General features: G+C 60.1%; 1 protein-coding gene across 2 annotated transcripts in view; it reads left to right on the top strand.

Annotated features, from left to right (window-relative positions):
* The first annotated feature begins 421 nt into the window (after positions 1-421).
* The window catches only part of CHD5 (chromodomain helicase DNA binding protein 5), a 68,180-nt gene continuing 50,822 nt past the window's right edge, over positions 422-17,779 (top strand). The window contains exons 1-2 of one of the 2 annotated variants that reach the window (XM_043485056.1): positions 422-798; positions 10,901-11,028. In XM_043485056.1, the coding sequence (XP_043340991.1) occupies positions 720-798; positions 10,901-11,028 (207 nt within the window). In that variant the 5' untranslated portion in view covers positions 422-719. The remainder of the gene's footprint in view (positions 799-10,900; positions 11,029-17,779) is intronic. The other variant, XM_043485057.1, reaches the window with a different exon arrangement.

Genomic DNA, 17,779 nt, shown 5'->3' with positions numbered 1-17,779 from the left:
CTCGGTGCGAGGCGACCAGGGGCGGGGCGCGTGTGAGTAGTGAGGAAGCTCGCTGCCCGCTGCTCCGGGGACCCGGCCCCTGCGCCCTTGGGGACCCTTCCCGGGCGGGGGCGGCGGGGATGGCGGGGGCAGCGGGCCCTGCCGCGGGTATGCGCGGGCCGGCCCTTCCCTGCCTCCACTGGGCCCGGCCCGCCCGTGTCCCAGCTGCCCGCTTGGCCGTCGGGTCCCCGGGCGCGCGGGAGCCTCGACGGCTCCCCCTGCCGGAGTGCCGGGTCCCCCACCCCGCACCCGGAGGCTCCGGACTAGTCCCCCCAACTTGTTCTCTGCTGTTAACTAGTCGCGCTGCCGGAACGATGGGATGGGGTTGCCACAGCAACCAGACTGGACGTCACAATCCGGGCATGTGTGCCGCCCCCCCGCCGTGCCGCCGTGCCGCCGGCTCTGCCGCCACCACCTCGGCCGGCTGCGGGACTCGGGCTTAGGGGCGCGGTGGGCGGAGCAGCCCGGGCTTTGCGGGGAGCTGGGCGAAGGCGGCCGAGAAGAAGGGGGTCGAGACGGGGGGGTGGAGGTTTGGGGGGGTGGGGGGGCAGGCGGCCGCCATCTTCTCGCCGAGGCCGCCTCGCCCGCCTCGCGCGCCCGTCCGGCAGCTCACGGGTTAAGGCTGGCACCGCGCCCGGCGGGAGGGGGGGCGCCCACCTCCCCTCCCCCCCGTGCCGGGCATGCGGGGCCCGCTGGGCACCGAGGAGGAGCTGCCGCGGCTGTTCACGGACGAGATGGAGAACGAGGACGAGATGTCAGGTGAGCGGGGCGCCGGCTGCGCTCGGGGCCGGGGCGGCGGGGGGCGCGGGGACCGGCTGGGCCCGGGGGCCGGACCTCGCGGGCGGCGCTGGCGGCGCGCGGGAGGGGGCGCCGGGCTGCGGGCTGCGCTCCCGCCCTGCTGGCGCCGCGCGGCCAAGGGCGCGGGGCTGGGCGAGCGCCGGGGCGCGGCGCGCGGGCCGCCAAGGGCGGGTGCTATTGGGGCCACCCTGGCCACGGTGCGGGCGGAGGACCGCCGGGGGCCTGCGCCGGGCGCCCGAAGCGGGGAAGGGGCGCGGCGCCGCGGGGGTCAGCCCGCGTGCCCTTGAAGGGGGCGGGAATCGCGCTCGGCTGCTGGAGCCGCGCACCCCACGCTCTCGCCCCGCACCGCGCACCCTTGCCCTCGCGGGGACCGGCGGGGCTGGCGGGACCAGATACTGGGACCCGGCCTATCTCGGCTCCTGGGTGGGCTGGGTGGGGCCCGGAGCGGGCGGAGGACGGGACGGACTAGGGGACCGGGCGAGCGCCCGAGCAGGGGCGACTTCTCTCCGGGCCCACGAAGGCTCCAGGCTGAGGCGCGCGGGCTCGGACTCCGCTCCCGGTTCCCGGCCGCCGAGTGCCGCGACCGCCGCTCCCCAGCACTTTGCCCGGGCCGCCGGCGTCGTCCTGGCGCGCCCTAGCGCCGGCCGGCGTCTCCAGCCCGCGGTCGCCCGCCTAGTGGTGTTCCCAGCCCACCCTGCTTTGGCTCCGGGCCTGACTCCCAGGGCCACCGCCCCTGCCTTTCCATCCCTCTCCTGAATTCAGCAGAAAACAGGGCTTGTGCCTCAGGGGCAACCTTGCAGGATCATTCCTTACTTAACTGCTCACCGTGTGTTTGGGACGTTCCCCTCCCGGCACAGCTGGGCAGGGCCTCACACTGTGGGCCGGCCGTCTTCGTTCCCTTTCTTCGTTCCCTTCCGGAGGACTCTGTCACATCTCAGCGTCCCCACACCAAGTCATGGCCCCTTCTGGCCTCCCAGGGGACTTGCGGGAACTGCGGGAGCCCTTCCTCGCCCTTGAGTGTGCTGTTTGGCCCCCGGAGCCCCTTTTCCAGGGGCAAGAGTATTCCGCACATTGGCACCTCAACTCCTGCATGCAGGAGGTGAGAAGGGGAGGACCCAGGTGGCAGTTCTGTCTCTTCCTAGACGGGATTCCCACCAGGTGGCCACGCCCACTGGGGGGGCCTCCTCACCCCTCCCCACTTGTTTGCTTCCTTTAACATGGTGACTGGGGCCTCACCCTGCTCTTCAGATAGTTTGGCCAAGTTTGCAAAGGGCCTGCTGGGGTGAGGGGATTGGGGGTGAGGTGGCCCCACATGGGCGGAGTTGCTTGGACAATGGTTGACTCTTAATCCTGGGGGCCAGGGAATTAGGCCCATTTCCTGGAAGGGAACACAGAGGCCCAACACAGGCACTGAAACCCAGGGCTGTTTTCTACCGCGGAAGCTGGCTTAGGGAAAGCTGGTTACTGGCTTCCTTGGTGCATGGCACTCGGGGCGTGGCCCTTTGTGGCACTGGTTGATGGGGGCAGTGGACAGCTGAGAGTGCATGAACAGGTTTATTTCCAAGACTTTACCAACCCCCTGATGGGGTCCTCTGTCCCCCTGTGCCATACTCTCTGAATCTCTCTGGTTGTGTCAAGGCTCCGAGAGTGGGGAGAGGAGGTGGCCAGGGAAGTGCCCCCAGGCCGATGGGCACCCAGCTCACTCCTTTAGGGCCAGAGGGCTTGGGCCTTGGCCAGAGTCGCCTGCCCACCACCTTGTCTCCCTCCTGCTTGCATCCATTGCTCCAGGCAGGTGTGGGGGGTAGGGTTGGCCCCAGGGTCTCTAGGAAGCCCCTCAAAGCCCTGCCAAGCAGAGACTACAGCTTGTCCTTCCACAAGACCAGGTGCTTGACCCCAGGGAGACACCTTCAGAGCGTGTCCTGAGCCTTCCTGAGCTCCTAGCCCCTCTCTGTGTCCCAGCCACTGTCCCCTCTACCTGGTCCACTGCAAAGCCTCCTAACCAGTCCTCACCGACCACACTCTGCTCGGCAGCCAGGGTCACCTCTGTAAACACAAAGCAGACCCCAGCCCACTGGTGTGAACTGACTGCAAAGCCCCTGTTCTACTCCACCCCCAGTGCCACTTCCCACCTCCTTGCTCATGTATTAGCCTTCTAGATTCTTCTGGAACCCCCCAGGTTCCATCCTGCCCTGAACATTGACTGTGACCTCTGCCAGACCCAATATTTCCCGGCTCACGACTGCCTCCTTCCTGCTACTCGGGTCTCCAGCTCCCGGCTGAGCGTAGGCCCACCCTCTCATTCCCAGGCCCGTTTTAATGCTTCCTTTTCTTGACAGTATTTCTCTGGAATATTATCATCAGCTGACTTGCATCAGTGGGCTTCCCCTCCTTGAGGTTGACCCTGTGACCACCCACTGTGCCTGGCACTGTGGGTGCTGGAGAGAGGGGCTCATTCTTGGGGTCTGAGGGCTGGGGGGTCCCTGGGTCACCCTGACCTCTGGACATGATGACAGCCTCAGCCTAGGCCTTGTGTCTCTCCTGAAGTGCTGGCTGCCTGGGCCCCTGTCCTCCCCTTCAGCCTCTCTGCAACCCTCAACCTGAGCTGGTGACCATGGCCCACAGGGATGGGGGGCCGGCAGGTCTGGCATGTGGCAGTTTGCCAGTGGGCAAGCCGGTGTACTGGGAGCTGTCACGCCAAGTTTTCAATCTGCTGTGGTGGGCTCAGTACTTGTCACATCTACTTTCCTCGGTCCGCCTGTCTCCCACCCTCCTCAGCAGTGTTCTTGCCACCCAGATTTGCCCAGGCCAGCTCTCTGGCATTGAGGCCAGTGGGTGAGGAGGAGGGAGGAGGGGGTCTTGGAGGAGGAGGGCAGGGTATGGGCACAAGGACCCTGGCTGCCAGAGTCTCTTGGGGATTCAGTGGGCTAGTCCACGAGAGGGCTTGAGAGAGTCAGTGGCTCCACCTCTGCTGCTTGTTCGTGACCTGACCTTGGGCAGAACACCTGGTCCCTCTGCCTCAGTGTCCCCACTTGTGGAATGGGAGTGTGGCACCAGCTACCTCATAGAGGGGTTATTATGAGGACTGGTGAGATGGTGCACGTGGAACATGTAGGTCACAGTGCCCAGCACATAATAGGTGCCCATAAAGTGTGGCTTATAATTAGCACCATCCAAGGGGGGCAGTTGGCCTGCTTTCCCCAAGGAAATGCTTCCGAGACATGCACCCTCATCTGGTAAGCTGGGGGCAGGGAGCCTGGGCTTGAAGGGCTGGAGGGAGGTGGGGAGGAAGGGAGAAGAGGGCTTGGCACTCCAGGCCTTTTCCTCAGAGGTCCCTGCCTGGTAGGCCCAGCCTTTCCATCCCACACAGTCAGAGGGGGTGGGTTTCCTAGAGCTGGTGAGCCCAGCTTCTCTCCTGGCCAGGTAGTAGGACCACTCTGGCACTTGCCTGGCCCGTGCACCCCTAGCCCACAGGACTGGGCCCCACCTAGGCTTCTGTGGGCACAGAGAGCAGGAGGGAGAGAGCACCATGATTCCCAAAGGTCTGTGTCTTCTTAACCTGTTCCCCCGCCATTGGGGAAATGGTGAGAGCCTGATCATATTTAATACATTTTGCTGAGAGGAGGAAGGCACAATATCAGCACTCTTTGATCAGTGGCTTGGCCTGTGAGAGACTCCCCTCATTCCCAATTGATCTATTATTTCATCAGTTCATTCAATCACCCACTCACTTGTTCATCCACCCACCCATGTATGTACTCTCTGAACATCTACCCATCTAACCACAAAACTAACTAACTAACCATATACACCCACCACCCACTGGCTAGCCATCCATCCAACCCAGTCTCCATCCATCCATCCATCCATCCATTTATCCATCATCCATCCTCCTGGCGTGCTGCAGTCTATGGGGTCACAAAGAGTCAGACATGACTAAGTGACTGAACTGAACGGAATCCATCCATGCATCCATCTGTCCACCCATCCATTTATTTATCTGTCCAGTCCATCCACCTATCCATTGGTCCATTCATCTATTCATCTATCTGTCCATCCATCCATCATCTGTCTATCCATCCATCTACTTGCCCACCCAGCACAGATTTCGTGCATGCCTTCTCTGAGCCAAATACTGAACACACTCTATAGTGTCTGACCTTCTGGGGGTTTTGCAGGTAGAACTTTTGAGACTTTCTGCCTTTGGCTCTGTCCTTATTTCCCTCTCTCTCTTTGTCTTCTCACTTTGTCCTCCTGTCTGTCCCTTTGTCTGTTCTCCAAGTCTGTCTTCCCTGAGTCTTTGCTTCTCTCTGTCTGGCTGTCCCTCTCTTTCCCTCATGTGTCCCTGGCCCTCCAGGGTTCTCTCCCCATCCCCTCCCTCCTGCCTCTCTTTCCTCCTCCTCCCTGGCAGTGCTCTGGGCCCTCACCCTCCTCCCTCCTCACTCTTTCCGGGCCCCAGTCCCTTAGGGTAAAAGCCTGCCCTGTTCCCCCCTCCTGCTGCCTGCCCATGGTGCTCAGGACTGACTCTTTGATGAGACGCCAATGAGGTGATGTCTGGGTTTTGTTAAATGTCATAAATAAATTATTAATCCTCTCCTGAGCAGAAGTACTGCCCCCCCTCCTGCCCCTGCCGTTATCTGTGGAGGCCCGTGATGTGGGGGCACTCTGGGGACTGATGGGAACCTTAGTCTTGGTGGCCCCTCCTTGGTCGGCCCTAGAGTGGCCCTGAGAACCCCTGGCCCAGCGATGTCTGAACCCCCAAGTCCTTCAGTTCCCACCATCCTAACCTTCCTGAGGTCCTGGGCCCCACCTGCCATTGCCAAGCACTTCAGTTGCATCTCACAGTTTCTAGTTCGTCATCCCATGAGAAGGGCAGTGCTTGGCCCGTTTGTTGTTTAATTTTTATTTATTGATTGATTTTTGGCCACGTCACTCGGCTTGGGAGGATCTTAGTTGCCCAACTAGGGATCACACGTGCCTTTGGCAGTGGAAGTGTGGAATCCTAACCACCTGACCACCAGGGAATTCCCAGGACTCGGCCCATTATAAGGATGAAGATGTGAGCTCAGGGGAGAAGGGGCTGGGGGCCACCCACCAGGCAGGGGCGGGGGTTTGAAGCCTGTGCTCCCCTGTCCCTCCTCCTGGCCACCAGGTGGTCTTGTCTCCTGTCTGGGGGAATGGAAGGAGCCCCTCTCCCCAGGCCCTGGAGGAGAGGGTGGACGCTGGGCTGGGTCCCCATCACTGACATTTGCTCACTCTTTTGGACCTCTGTGATGGAGCTCTTGATCTGGCTCCTGGCTCCGCCTCCCTAGATCCATCAGCTGCCCGGAATCAGATGACCTAACTCTTCCTTTCAAAATCATGTTTTTCTTCTGCTCTGATCACCTTGTGTTTGCTAAGTTGCCTGGGGGGCTGCACTCTTACCCAGGCCCCTCTGGGCTCTGCTGCTGCCCCTCCCCAGAGGACAGGGGCAGGGGGTGGGCAGAGCTTGGGGACTTGGGGTGGACTAGCTTAGACCATGCCCACCCAAAGGGAGCCCTGATGACCTTCCAGAGCAGGGGCCAGCCTGAGTCACCTCAGCGTCCCCAGGGCACATCCAAGCATGACACAGAGGCAGTGCTGTTTAAATGCTTGTTAAGTAGGTGCAAGGAAAGGCTAAGTTCTGGGCGGGGGGGTCCTACACCTGGAGGGAGGGGCAGGTGTGGGGACCACTGGCCAGAGTTCTATCCTGGCTCTGCCGCCTGTCAGCTGTGAGACTGAGAAGTGGGAAGTGATGAGATCCTTGGAGCCTGTTTCCTCATCTGCAAATGAGGGTAATATTACTGTCTCCCCGGGTTGCTGTGTGGAGTAGATGAAGTCCTATAAACAAACATACGCTACCTGCTTCGAGCCTGGTGCAGGTGGTAGGTAGATCCACTGTTGTAAGGTGTTTCTCTGGGACGGGTCCATCCCCCTAAGCCAGTGTGTGCAGGGAGTTGGTGAGGGGCTGGGCACAAACTCGGGGAAAAGCCACAGAAGGTACCTGTGTTCACGGTCCCCCACATGTCCCTCTGTCTTGTTTCTGAAGCAGCCTCCCCTGCCCCCTCCCCTGGCCTGGGAAACAGAACAGGGCAAATGGGTCCTAATTACAGCCTGTCTGGGATCGATGGAGCCTGGGGCCCTGGTTGGTGCGGGAGGACACTGCCAGGCAGCCTGGAAGGGCTGTGGGGCAGCCAGGCAGAGCTGGGAGCCAGGCGGGGCTGGGAGCCGGCAGGATGAGGAGTCCTGAGGCTGCTTCTCTTTGGTGGCCTCACCCCAGGGAGCGCGGGCTCCCACGTTACTACTGGCTGGATGCCCTGGGGAGGGGGTGGATGCCCGGTCTCTGGGAGGGGCACCAGGAAGGGTTGCTTGGATATGACTCCTCAGGTCTGGTTCTGGAAGAAGCTCAGAAGACAGAGGAGGGGGCAGGGCTGGGCGGGAATTATGGGGGTTTGTGGGAGCACTGTCACAGAAAGTCAGCCCTGGGGGTCCTCAGGGCTACCAGAAGCCGTCTGGGAGAAGACAGTGCGGGTGGGCAGCGTGGGGTCCTGTTCATCGTGTGCCAGTCTGGAACCTTCCCAGAGGAGGAATTTAACCAGGCAGATGGCCCTGGGCTGTGAGGTCTCCTGGGAACGGAGGGAGAGGTCTGTCCAGGGGCCGAGGGCCTGAGGCCTTATCCTCTGAGGCCGGAGCTGTGCTTAAGGCTTGAGATGCCCCTACCCCGTTCCCAGGCAGAATGGGGCACCGCCCATGGGTGATCCCAGCTTTCTTCTCGAATCTCCTGCAGCCACCTGCACATCCCCTTGTCTGTGCCCGCCAGCCGGTCAGTCTGTGACTGTGTGCTGGGCTGGCCTCCCCAGTCTGGGGAACTGCCCTGCTGAGGGGACGGGGCATGTGGGGAGGAGGCTGGAGGAGGGGGAGGAGGGAGAGGCCCCCTCCCGATTGCATCAGCTGAGCCTGTTACATAACTGTGCTGGGCATTGCCAGGGTGTGGGGGCGGCTCTGCCCAGGCGGTCTCTTTGCAGCTCCAGGGGAGGTGAGGTGGGTGGGGGAGTGGGCAGGCGTGGACGGGCATCGGATTCCCAGCCTGGCTCCCCACCAACCATGTCGTTGTTCCCCAGAGCCCTCCACTCCTGGATGGCTCTGGGGGTGCCCCTGCACCTTTCCAACTGGCACGAGAATCTTTACCCCTCCCACGTCAGGGTCCAGGGGACAGGATGGGGTTGGTTCCTGCCTCCTCTGCCCGGCTCCCCTCAAAGCCTGCCCACGTGAATCCCAGCTTTGGGCCCATCCTCACTGCCTGGCCCTTGTGCCAGCCACAGCAGCTGTGCCCTCCACAGGGTCCTCGGCACTGCCCCCCTCTGCTGGTCAGGACCACTGAGTGAGCCTCCCGGGGATGGCCAGCACTCAGCCCACCCTCAGGTCATTCCTTCCTCCGTGACAGCTCCCTCACCTGCCTGGAGTTGGCTCTCTCCACGTCTGTCATCCACCTGGAAGGATGGGGAGGGGCTGGGACTCGGGTGTGCCCTGCCGCCTGCTCCAGTGGACCAACCTCTGCTGTGCAAGATGGGGGGGGGGGGGTCAGGCCACAGGCCCTTGGCTACCCTGGAGGAGACCCTGGTGCAGAGGGGTGCCCAGTCGGTGGTGCAGCCCTTACTTTCCCCAGGTAGGGAGTGGAATGTGTGGGAGATGGCTCTCCAGGGCATAGGGGTGGGGGGGCATTCACTGGGCCGCCAGGGTCACCAGCGCCCTCTAGCTGTATTCAGAGTGTGACCAGGGGCACCTTCCCCCTCCCCACTGGTGACTGTGGGGAACAGGGGTCTCAGGCCCCTGACTGTGTGCTAAGTCGCTTCGGTCATGCCTGACTCTTTGTGATTCTCTGGACTGTAGCCGCCAGGCTCCTCTGTCCATGGGATTCTCCAGGCAAGAATATTGGAGTGGGTTGCCATGCCCTCCTCCAGGGGATCTTCCCGAACCCAGAGATCGATCCCACATCTGTTATGTCTCCTGCATTGTCTTCTTTACCACCAGTGCCCCCTGGGAAGGTCCCAGGCCCTAGAGTAGACCCCTGTGGAGGATGGGGGGGAGGATGTTGGGGGTGTCCAGGGTGCAGATGTGTGTCCAAACATCTGTGGGTCTGACACATTCAGCAGCCAGGATGTTTTGCTGTAAAAGGCATCCTGAGGGGGGGGATGTTATTTAAACTTGATTCATCGAGGACACTCGGTCCATTTCCCAGAGGAAAGTCCCCTGGGTGGCCCTGGCACGTCTTGCCTTCCTCAGGGTCTCCCAGGGTGTCAGTCTCACAGTGGGGTCCCTCTCAGAGGCCAGCCTGAGGCTAAGTGAGACTCCCCATCCTGTCCCCCATCCCCCGGTGCTTCTCTCTGTGCCCCCGCCCTGTGCACATGGGCCATGAGGGGGACAAGCTGCTGGTGTGGGGGACTGGCTTTCTTGAAGCTCCTTTGGTGGACCCTTTGGAGGTTCGATTGGTTCATTCTGGAATCTTTCTTCATCCTGGAAGGGCAGATGTAGCTCTCCTCTAGGTGTTTTTTTTTTTTAATGGCATTTTATATACTTAAAAAAATTATTTATTTGGCTGCGCTGTATCATAATTGCAGTACGTGGGATCTTGGATCTTTGCTGCAGCATGGGGGAATCTCTGGGCTTCCCAGGTGGTGCTAGTGATAAAGAACTCACCTGCCAGTGCGGGGGACATAAGAGATGAGGGTTTGATCCCTGGGTCAGGAAGATCCCCTGGAAAAGGGCATGGCAACCCACTCCAGTATTCTTTCCTAGAGAACCCCATGGACAGAGGAGCCTGGTGGGCTACAGTTCATGGGGTCGCAAAGATTTTGGACACAACTGAAGTGACTTAGCACGTGGGATCTTTAATTGAGGCATGTGAACTCCTAGTTGTGATGTGTGGGATCCAGTTCTCTGACTAGGGGTTGAACCTGGGCCTCCCGCATTGGGAGCTCAAAGTCTTATCCACTGCACCAGCAGGGATGTCTCTGGGTGTTTGTTCTTCCTGTGTCGTCTTGCTGCCTTTTGCCCCCAAGAGGACCCTCCCATTCCCCACCTTCACCCCAGCCCCACAGAACTCAGGGCTCATACCCTTTATCCCCCTGACATCCTGGGTGGGAGTTAGACACCAGCCACAGGCTCCCTTTGGGGGGTGGTGAGAAGCACAGAGATGCCCACGTGACATATTTGTCTGCTCACCTGGCCTTTTGGCTGCATGAAAGTGCAAGGAATTCAGGAAAGGCAGGCGGTTTCTAGAAAACACACCTCTCTCTGTCGACTAACACACTGTCCGGAGCACCCAGTGGAGTGTGTTTGGCACCTGCTGTGCCGGTCTCGGTCCACGTGATGGGGATGGGCCTGTGTGGATGCAGGTGGGGACTAGGCCAGGTGGCGGGGCAGTCCCCATTAAGGGGGGTCCTGGCCTCCGCCCTGCTGGTCTCTCCTCCAAACTCCCAGGCACTTGCCCCACGGCCCACCTGGCATCACCTAGGGTGATGTCACCTGCACGCATGAGCTGTCTCCTGGCCCCACTGTGGGCTTCTGGAGGGGAGGTAGGCCCTGACCCTGCCTGGGCCAGCTGGAGATGGCTTTCTGACTCTGTGGAGCTGCTTTCTTCTCGGGGAGCTGGGTCAACAAAGCTCGTCTTGTTAGTCAACAAAGTTAGTTGTTTTTGTTCCAGTTTCTGGAGCACTGTTGTAGTGAGGAAGATGGTTATTGTCCCATTTCACAGATGACAGGAGGAAAGGCCCAGAGAAGTGGAATGGTGTGACATGGCCCGAGGGGCTGGGTTCCACTCAGCGGGTCTGGGGGATGACTCTCAGGGGTTGGGGCAGGGGAACTAGGTGGAGGGAGAAGGGGTGGGCTTTAAGTGGGGGCAGGGAGGGGTGGGTAGGCCTGGGACAGTTGGATGGCAGAGGAGCTTGCTGTCCAATGGCCCTGCCTCTCACTCTGTTCCTGGGTTGGGGAGTGGCTCTCCCTAAAGGAAGAAGCAGAGTTAACTCCTTCCCCCTTCTTATTCCTTCAGAAGAAGAAGATGGTGGCCTTGAAGTCTTTGATGACTTTTTCCCGGAGGAGCCTGTGAGCCTCCCCAAGAAGAAAAAGCCCAAGAAGCTCAAGGAGAACAGGTCCAAAGGGAAGAGGAAGAAGAAAGAGGTGAGCAGGGCCGGGGCCGTGGGGGCCTTGGCTGCTCCTCCTGGGCCTGTGGAGAAAGACCTGGGCTCCCAGAACCTTCCAGCGACGGAGGGTGTGTCCTGAGATCTGAGCTTGTGTGAGAACACCAAAACTGGCATCTGCCATGCGCAGTGCCCACCGATACCTGCCCTAGATGGATCTCACGTTGTGTCCCATCAACTTTAGTTCCCCGACCAGGGATCGAACCCAGGCCCTCAGCAGTGAAAGTGCAGCGTCCTAACCACTGGCCCGCCAGGGAGTTCCCAGGTGTGCTGTCTTCTTAATCAGGGTGTTCTGGGGTGTTTATTCTTTTCCCCTTGGTGGCTGACCTGGGCCATGACAACACGGGGTCCCCGGCGCTTGCACCTCTTCACGGAAGGGCCTTTATTCCCGCTTGCACCTGTGTCCCCTGCCTCCGCGTCCACTTCCTCGGTGCCCTGGGCAGCACCTTCTGCCATCGCTGGCAGGCGTCTGTCCCTCGGGTTTGCTGCATCCAACCTGTTGTGACTTGGGGTCCTGAGGAATGTGATCAAAGTGGGAGAAGAATAAGGAGACCTGAGTATGGGATGGGTCTCTTACGAGTAATTTGAGTGCACATTTCCAGAACACTCCACACGGAATCACTTTATCCTCAGCATCGATGTTGGGAATCGGGGTCAGATGATCATCACCTCCTGGCAGAGGGGCAACCTGGGGCTGACTTGCAGCTTAAAGCCCCTCGCACTCAGAGGGGATGATCCTAGGGCAACGTGGGGACTCCTGTCTCCCACTACGTGGGAGCTGCCACCTCTCCTTGGAGTTACCCCATCCTCCAGGTAGCCTTATGGGGAGGGGGTGGTGTTCACCCTGCTTTACAGAGGAGGCTCAAGAGATGAACTTGCCCAGGGTCACAGCGACATGGCTGAGATCTGGCCCCAGGGATGTCCAGCAGCCTGTCCCCCTAGCCTGGTCCTTCCCTGGCATGTGGGATTTTTGGAGGGGAAGCGCTGTCAGTTCTCTGGCTTTCTCGCCTCCTCTGTCCAGAGGAAACCTTCCTGGTCCAGCCTCGCAGGGGAGGCTGTGGGGGAGGTGTTAATGGGCTTGGTGACCCTGGGGGTAGAGTAGCAATGTGCTTGTATGTGGAGCCTGCTGGAACTCTCTGATGTGCTTCAAAGGCCACCATGGGCCTCTGGCTTGTCCCTTGCAAGGCTTTGTGTGGGGGCAGTGGTGGGGGGGGGAGTGTTATGACTTCAATATGGAAGGTCCTTGAAGATGCTGCAGTGGGTGGGGAGGAGGAGACCCCTGAAGACAAAAGGCCTGTGATGCCGGGCAGGCCATGGTGGGTTGGATTCTTCCCCAGATCTCCCCAGACCATTGCTCGCACCTGTCTGAGCCTCACTTCTGTGTCTGCGGTAAGGGGGTGGTGATCACTTTGCCCCCAGCCCCTTGTTCGGGGGCTAGTCAGATGTGGGCCGGGAGAGGGGAGCCTTCATATGACCGGTGCCACGGGAAAGGCCAGTAGCCTTGGGGACATCCAGAGTGTTACCTTACAAGTGTCTGGAGGGCGGGCCCTGCCCTGGACCGTGCCCCCGGGTTCTCATGGTGGTCAGCCGGGGCTGGCCTGTCAGGAGCCCGGGGACTGAGGCAGGGAGGGGTCAGCCCCGCCTCCTCCAGCTGGGACCTCACAGGTGTGTCCTGTCTGTGCTGCTCCTGGAGCTAGGGGTCAGCATTCCTCTCGAGACTGCCCGCTGTGCTGCTGTCCTTGCTTCTGGGAGGTCCCCATAGGACAGCTGCCCTGTCCAGGCTCCTGACCTCGGCTGTCCCTGAGCCTCTCCCTGCCCTCTGAGGCCTTGCCAGGCTGTTCGTCTCCTCGGGTGCATTAGACTGCCCTTTCTGCCCCTGGAGGGGCCTGAGTCTCCGCCGGGCCCAGCACCACCCCTGTCCGACACTCTGCTCTGCATCACTTTTGCACCTCAGCTTTGTCCTCACCGCCCACTCCTGGCATCCTGGGCTCCCTGATCAGCAGGTCTGTCCCCTCCCAGGACACCCCACCCCTAAACCCAGGGCTGTGTGTGGGAACGTTTGTGAGCTGAAGCATCCTGTCCCCATTATCCAAGAGGGGAAGTGGAGGCAGGAGAGAGGAAGAGGGGGACCCCTGCCTGGAGGCTCCCGTTAGGGAGATGCAATGGACCGGGCCCCCTGCAATGGGGGGACCTGCTGCAGCTCCTCTCCCCACCCTGGCCTGCAGGTCTGTCCTTGTTGGGAGTAGAGAATAGATGGTGTGGGGCTGGTGGGGCCCTGAGATGCAGGGGTCGACTTCCTGGTCGAAGCTGTGAAATCTGGACCTGCTGCGGCCACTGGGCTCACCCCCCAGACCCGGGGCTCCCTGGACGCGGGTGGAAGGGGATTCTGGGTCCTGGGGCTGAGCACAGGCACCTCCTTCCCCGCGTCCTCAGCGGTTTCTCTCTTTCAGCTTCTTTCCTGGGACAGGGAGGGAGGCTGGGCCAGCGTGGGCTGTTCCATCTGGCCCTTGGTCTCAGGCCTCAGGCTGGGTCTCTGCCCGGCTCCCAAATGGTGATGGAGGCCCATGAGGGGAGCACCAGGGGCCTGTGGCCTCCCTTCCTGGCTCCAGGTGGGGGTGAGCTTTCTCTGGCCTTCCTGGATACTGGGTACAGCAGGCCCCTCCCCGAGGCCCTGGTCAGGAAAGAGGCAGGATGTGGGCAGAGTCTTGGCGGCAGTGAGGCGGGGGCTGGTTGAGGGGCGTGTGGCCAGGGGAGAGGGGCTGGTGGCTTCTGAGGACAGGAGGGCTGGTGCCTGCCATCCGCACGCTGGGATCACCCTGCTCACCCAGGTCTCTCGTCTCCTTTCTCCAGCCCTACCTGGACACAGGGTTTTGTTTTTGTCTCTGAGCCCAGCTCTCACTGCCATGGCTGGAACTTGGCCTCTGTGAGGGACCCATCTCTTGCTACCTCTTCCCTGGCTTCCCTTGCCCTCCTCTTCACCCCTCTGCATTTCTTCCCTGCCCACCTCATCGTCTTCCTGCCCTCTCCCCCATCCTTTCCTCTCTCCCTCCTCTCACTTCCTCACTCTCTCTCCTTCCTCTCTCCACTGAGATGCAATTCCAGATCTCAGAGGGAATGGAGGCCAGGGGAGACTGGAGGGCTGCAGGAGCCTGGGCAGTGCCAGGAAGGCCCCCAATGTGGCTTTCGGACCATGGCTGCCCCCCGACCCCCCACCACCGCACTGCTGAGAGCCTGGCTTGGCAGCTGTCAGATTTCCAAGGTCTAAACACGCTACTGCGGGAGAGAGGGATTTCGGTCACTGTGTGCTCACTGCCTGCTCCTCCACCCGCCTGCAGACCCGAGTTCTCATGATGTGGGTGAGGGGGATGTCACCCCTTTGCTCCTTTTCATCTCCATCCAGGTGGCCCCAACCCAAGACCATGGGTGGAGGGAGCAGAGGGCCCCCCAGGTGGTGGAACCCATGAAGCAGCAGGCTTCTGGGCGGGGGGGCTGGGTCGGGGGACAGGCAGCGAGTCGTGAATTCTGATTTACATAAAATAACCGGGCTTCGGCCGGAACCTGAGCATATGTAGATGAAGCTCCTTGTCAGACCCAGCGCAGGAGGGAGAGATGATTTCAACCTGTACTGCAGCGGTTACCATAGCAACCAATTATTCAGTGCTAAATTATAACTGTTTATAACACTCGTGAATGGGAAGGCTCATATTTCATTCTTTCTTTTTCCCTCTCAATCTTGAAGGACCCCAATTTGAGAATGACCAACTCTCCGAGTCCCTCCTTTTGAGTTGAAATGCCTCCTTTTTAAGAGATGTGGTGTGTGCCAAGCTCAGGCATAGAAGGAAGGGAGAGGGAGATGGAAGGCCTGGATGGAGAGACATCTGCAGAGCTGCGGGGAGGGGGGGAGGGTGGACACTGGCTGCCCGCTAGGGATCCCCAGGGCCTGCACTGGTGGCTTACTGTGCCTTTCGTGGGCCCAAGGCTCAGGGCAGAGACCCCCTTCTGCCTACCCCCAAGTCCTCACATGCCCAGCCTGGGAGTAGCATCTAAGGCAGTTTTGCACATGGATTCTGTTGGGACTCCAAGTTCACTTGGGTTCTTTGACCATCAGGGGCGTCCCCTGGAGTCACACCCGGGGCAGCTGCAGCCCAGAGGACAACGTCAAGGTCACAGCCTGATGAGTCCTGATGTTCAGAGCCCAGGTGTGGCTTGGGGCTGAGGTTGCTTTAGGGATTTTTTTAGGGCATTTTTGTCCTGTGCCTTTACCTACCTTGTGAATGTGGCTTGGCCCGCACCACCCCCGAAAGTTTCAAGATGCCGTATGGCTGGTCTACTCCTAGTTTTTGGTCCTTCCTGCCCTTCTGGCCACTGGCTGCTCTGCATCCCTCCGGGTCCTGCTGATGGGTGCCCCCTCTTCCAGTTGTTTTCAGAACCATGTGCTGCCCTTCCTTTTGCCCCTTTGTCTGCAAGGGAAGATTTTGGAAAAACAAAACACAGGAGAGAGGAGGCCCTGGTCTCGATGGATGCAGAGAGGTGCTGTGGGTACAGAATTATTATACCAGTGGGAAACTCATCCCCAAAGACCTGTCCTACCGGCCACCAACCCCCCTGCCCCTGGCTGTGTGAGCAAGAGGGCTTGGGTGAGATTGGGGTACAGATAGGGGTGGACCAGGCAAGCTGAGCCTCATTTTGGTGGGGGGAGAAGGAAGGGCACAGAGGAGATTAGGGAATGGGTGGGGAGTTGGAGAATTGGGGAACCACCTCTTCTTTCTGACTGGCTTTCCTTGATGCAGGTAGATGGGGTGAGGAGGGTCTCCCCATTCTGTGAAATGGGAGGCTGCCATCGTTGTCACCCTAGTGGGTGATTGGGGCCACTGACGTGCCCTGTGTCACTCCAGCTCATTCCTCTAGAAGGAACTTTGCCCTCCTGCTCCCCCACTTAGACCCAAAGTGGCTGCTGGACCAATCCTCCTGGCAGTGCCCAGCTTGGGGCCCTCTGCCAGGCCTGCTCCTCCTGCACTGTGCACATACAGACAGAGTGTCTGCCAGAGGGGCCTTCCCTGCCCCTCTTCCTCCCTCTATCTCCCTCTGGGCCCTGCCTTCAGAACTGCGCCAGCCACCGCTCACTGCTCCTGCACTTGGGATGTGGTAGTGCCGGCTCCCAGCAGATGCCCAGGGAAAAACCCCACAGGCGCAGCCACAACAGCCCCTTCTTGTTGCCTGTGTGTGCGCATGTGTGTGTGCGTGCACGCGTGCTCAGTCATGTCTGACTCTCTGTGACCCCATGGACTGTAGTGCACCAGGCTCCTCTGTCCATGGGGATTCTCCAAGCAAAAATACAGGAGTGGGCTGCCATTTCCTCCTCCCGTTGAAGAGTTGGAGGAAGAGTTGAAGGAAGGGTTGCCTCTTCCTGACCCAGGGATCAAATGCCTGTCTCCTGTGTCTCCTGCGTTGGCAGACGAATTCTTTACCGCTGAGCCACCAGGGAAGCCCCAGCTGCACTGTAATTGTCGTCCCGCTGCAGGCACTGTCCATGCACTTGACTTTAATCCAGTCTGGATTTGCAGAAATGAGGGAGATGAGGCTGGTTGGGTCCTCCAGCTTGTGGTCCTGGTCGCATCTTCGACTTCCAAGCAGAATTGGGGGCATCGTGGGTACTTGAGTCTCCCCTGTTTCAAAATGTTTAAAGCCTTCTCTCACAGGACCTCCTTTGTTCCTCTCACTGCCATTTAAGACATCCCCATTTTACAGATGAGGAGACTGAGATCAGGGTGTTGCAGTGACTTGCCCAGTTCCCTGGTTAGCAAGGGTTTCATAGCTCAGAGACAGCCTCTGTCCTGCAGCCTCCCAAGGGAGTCCCAGGACCTGTCGTGGGTCCTCCTGTCTCATCCCTGGTCTGGTCTGTAGGCAGGTGAGAGCCAGCCCCAAGCCCCTCCCTTGGCGGGCCCCACAGCCTCTGTCCGCGGTGCTGAAGCTGGTGGTGGCTGCCTCCTCCCATCCTTACCTTTGTTGGGATGTAGGCCCTGTCTCTCAGGTCTTCCGAAGGGTGCTCTTTCCAAGCTGGCCGAACTCTACACCCTCAGAGGAAATGGACATCACTGTGTGACCTCTGCTTCCCCAGAGGACAGAGGCAGAGCAGGGAGCTGTGGCTATGAGCCCTGGGAACAGGATTGCGTGTGAGGCTGTCCTATCCTGGGCAGGCTCTGGCAGTCGCCAGGACCGGTGCACTGCCCCTGGGGCCCAGTGTGGCCAACTGAGTCAGTATTCAGAGAAACACTTGGGTTCCGGAAAGGCCCAGGCCCTGCTGCCTGCCAGCCACCAGCCAGCACACTGACTCAGCAGCTTAATGAGCATAAATGGTTTGGAAGCAGGGAGCCGGCCTAGGCAGAGAGTGAGCTGAGCAAGCAGAAGAGTCAGGAAGTGCAGGGACCCCATCGGTGGGTCCTTTCCCAGATGTACCTCAGGGAGAACCTCCCTCCTGGAAAGAGACTCTCAGACTGTAAACGTGGCTGGACAGGGCAGCAGTTGGCCTGGACAGACAGACCCACTGTCCTTACTGCCCTCCATCTGCTTGGCTACTCTTCCATCTGCTCCTTCCCTCCCCCACCTGCCCTCCTCTCCCTCCTCCCCTCCTTCCTCCTCCCTCTCCATCTCCTCTTTTTCTTCCCTCCCTCATTCCTCTTCTCACATCCTTCATCTCCCTAGTTCTCTCTTCATCTCTTCTGTGCCTCTCT

This window comes from Cervus canadensis, chromosome 13 (assembly GCF_019320065.1).
Source record: "Cervus canadensis isolate Bull #8, Minnesota chromosome 13, ASM1932006v1, whole genome shotgun sequence".
Classification (NCBI taxonomy): domain Eukaryota; kingdom Metazoa; phylum Chordata; class Mammalia; order Artiodactyla; family Cervidae; genus Cervus; species Cervus canadensis.
This window is presented reverse-complemented; position numbering and strand designations above follow the sequence as displayed.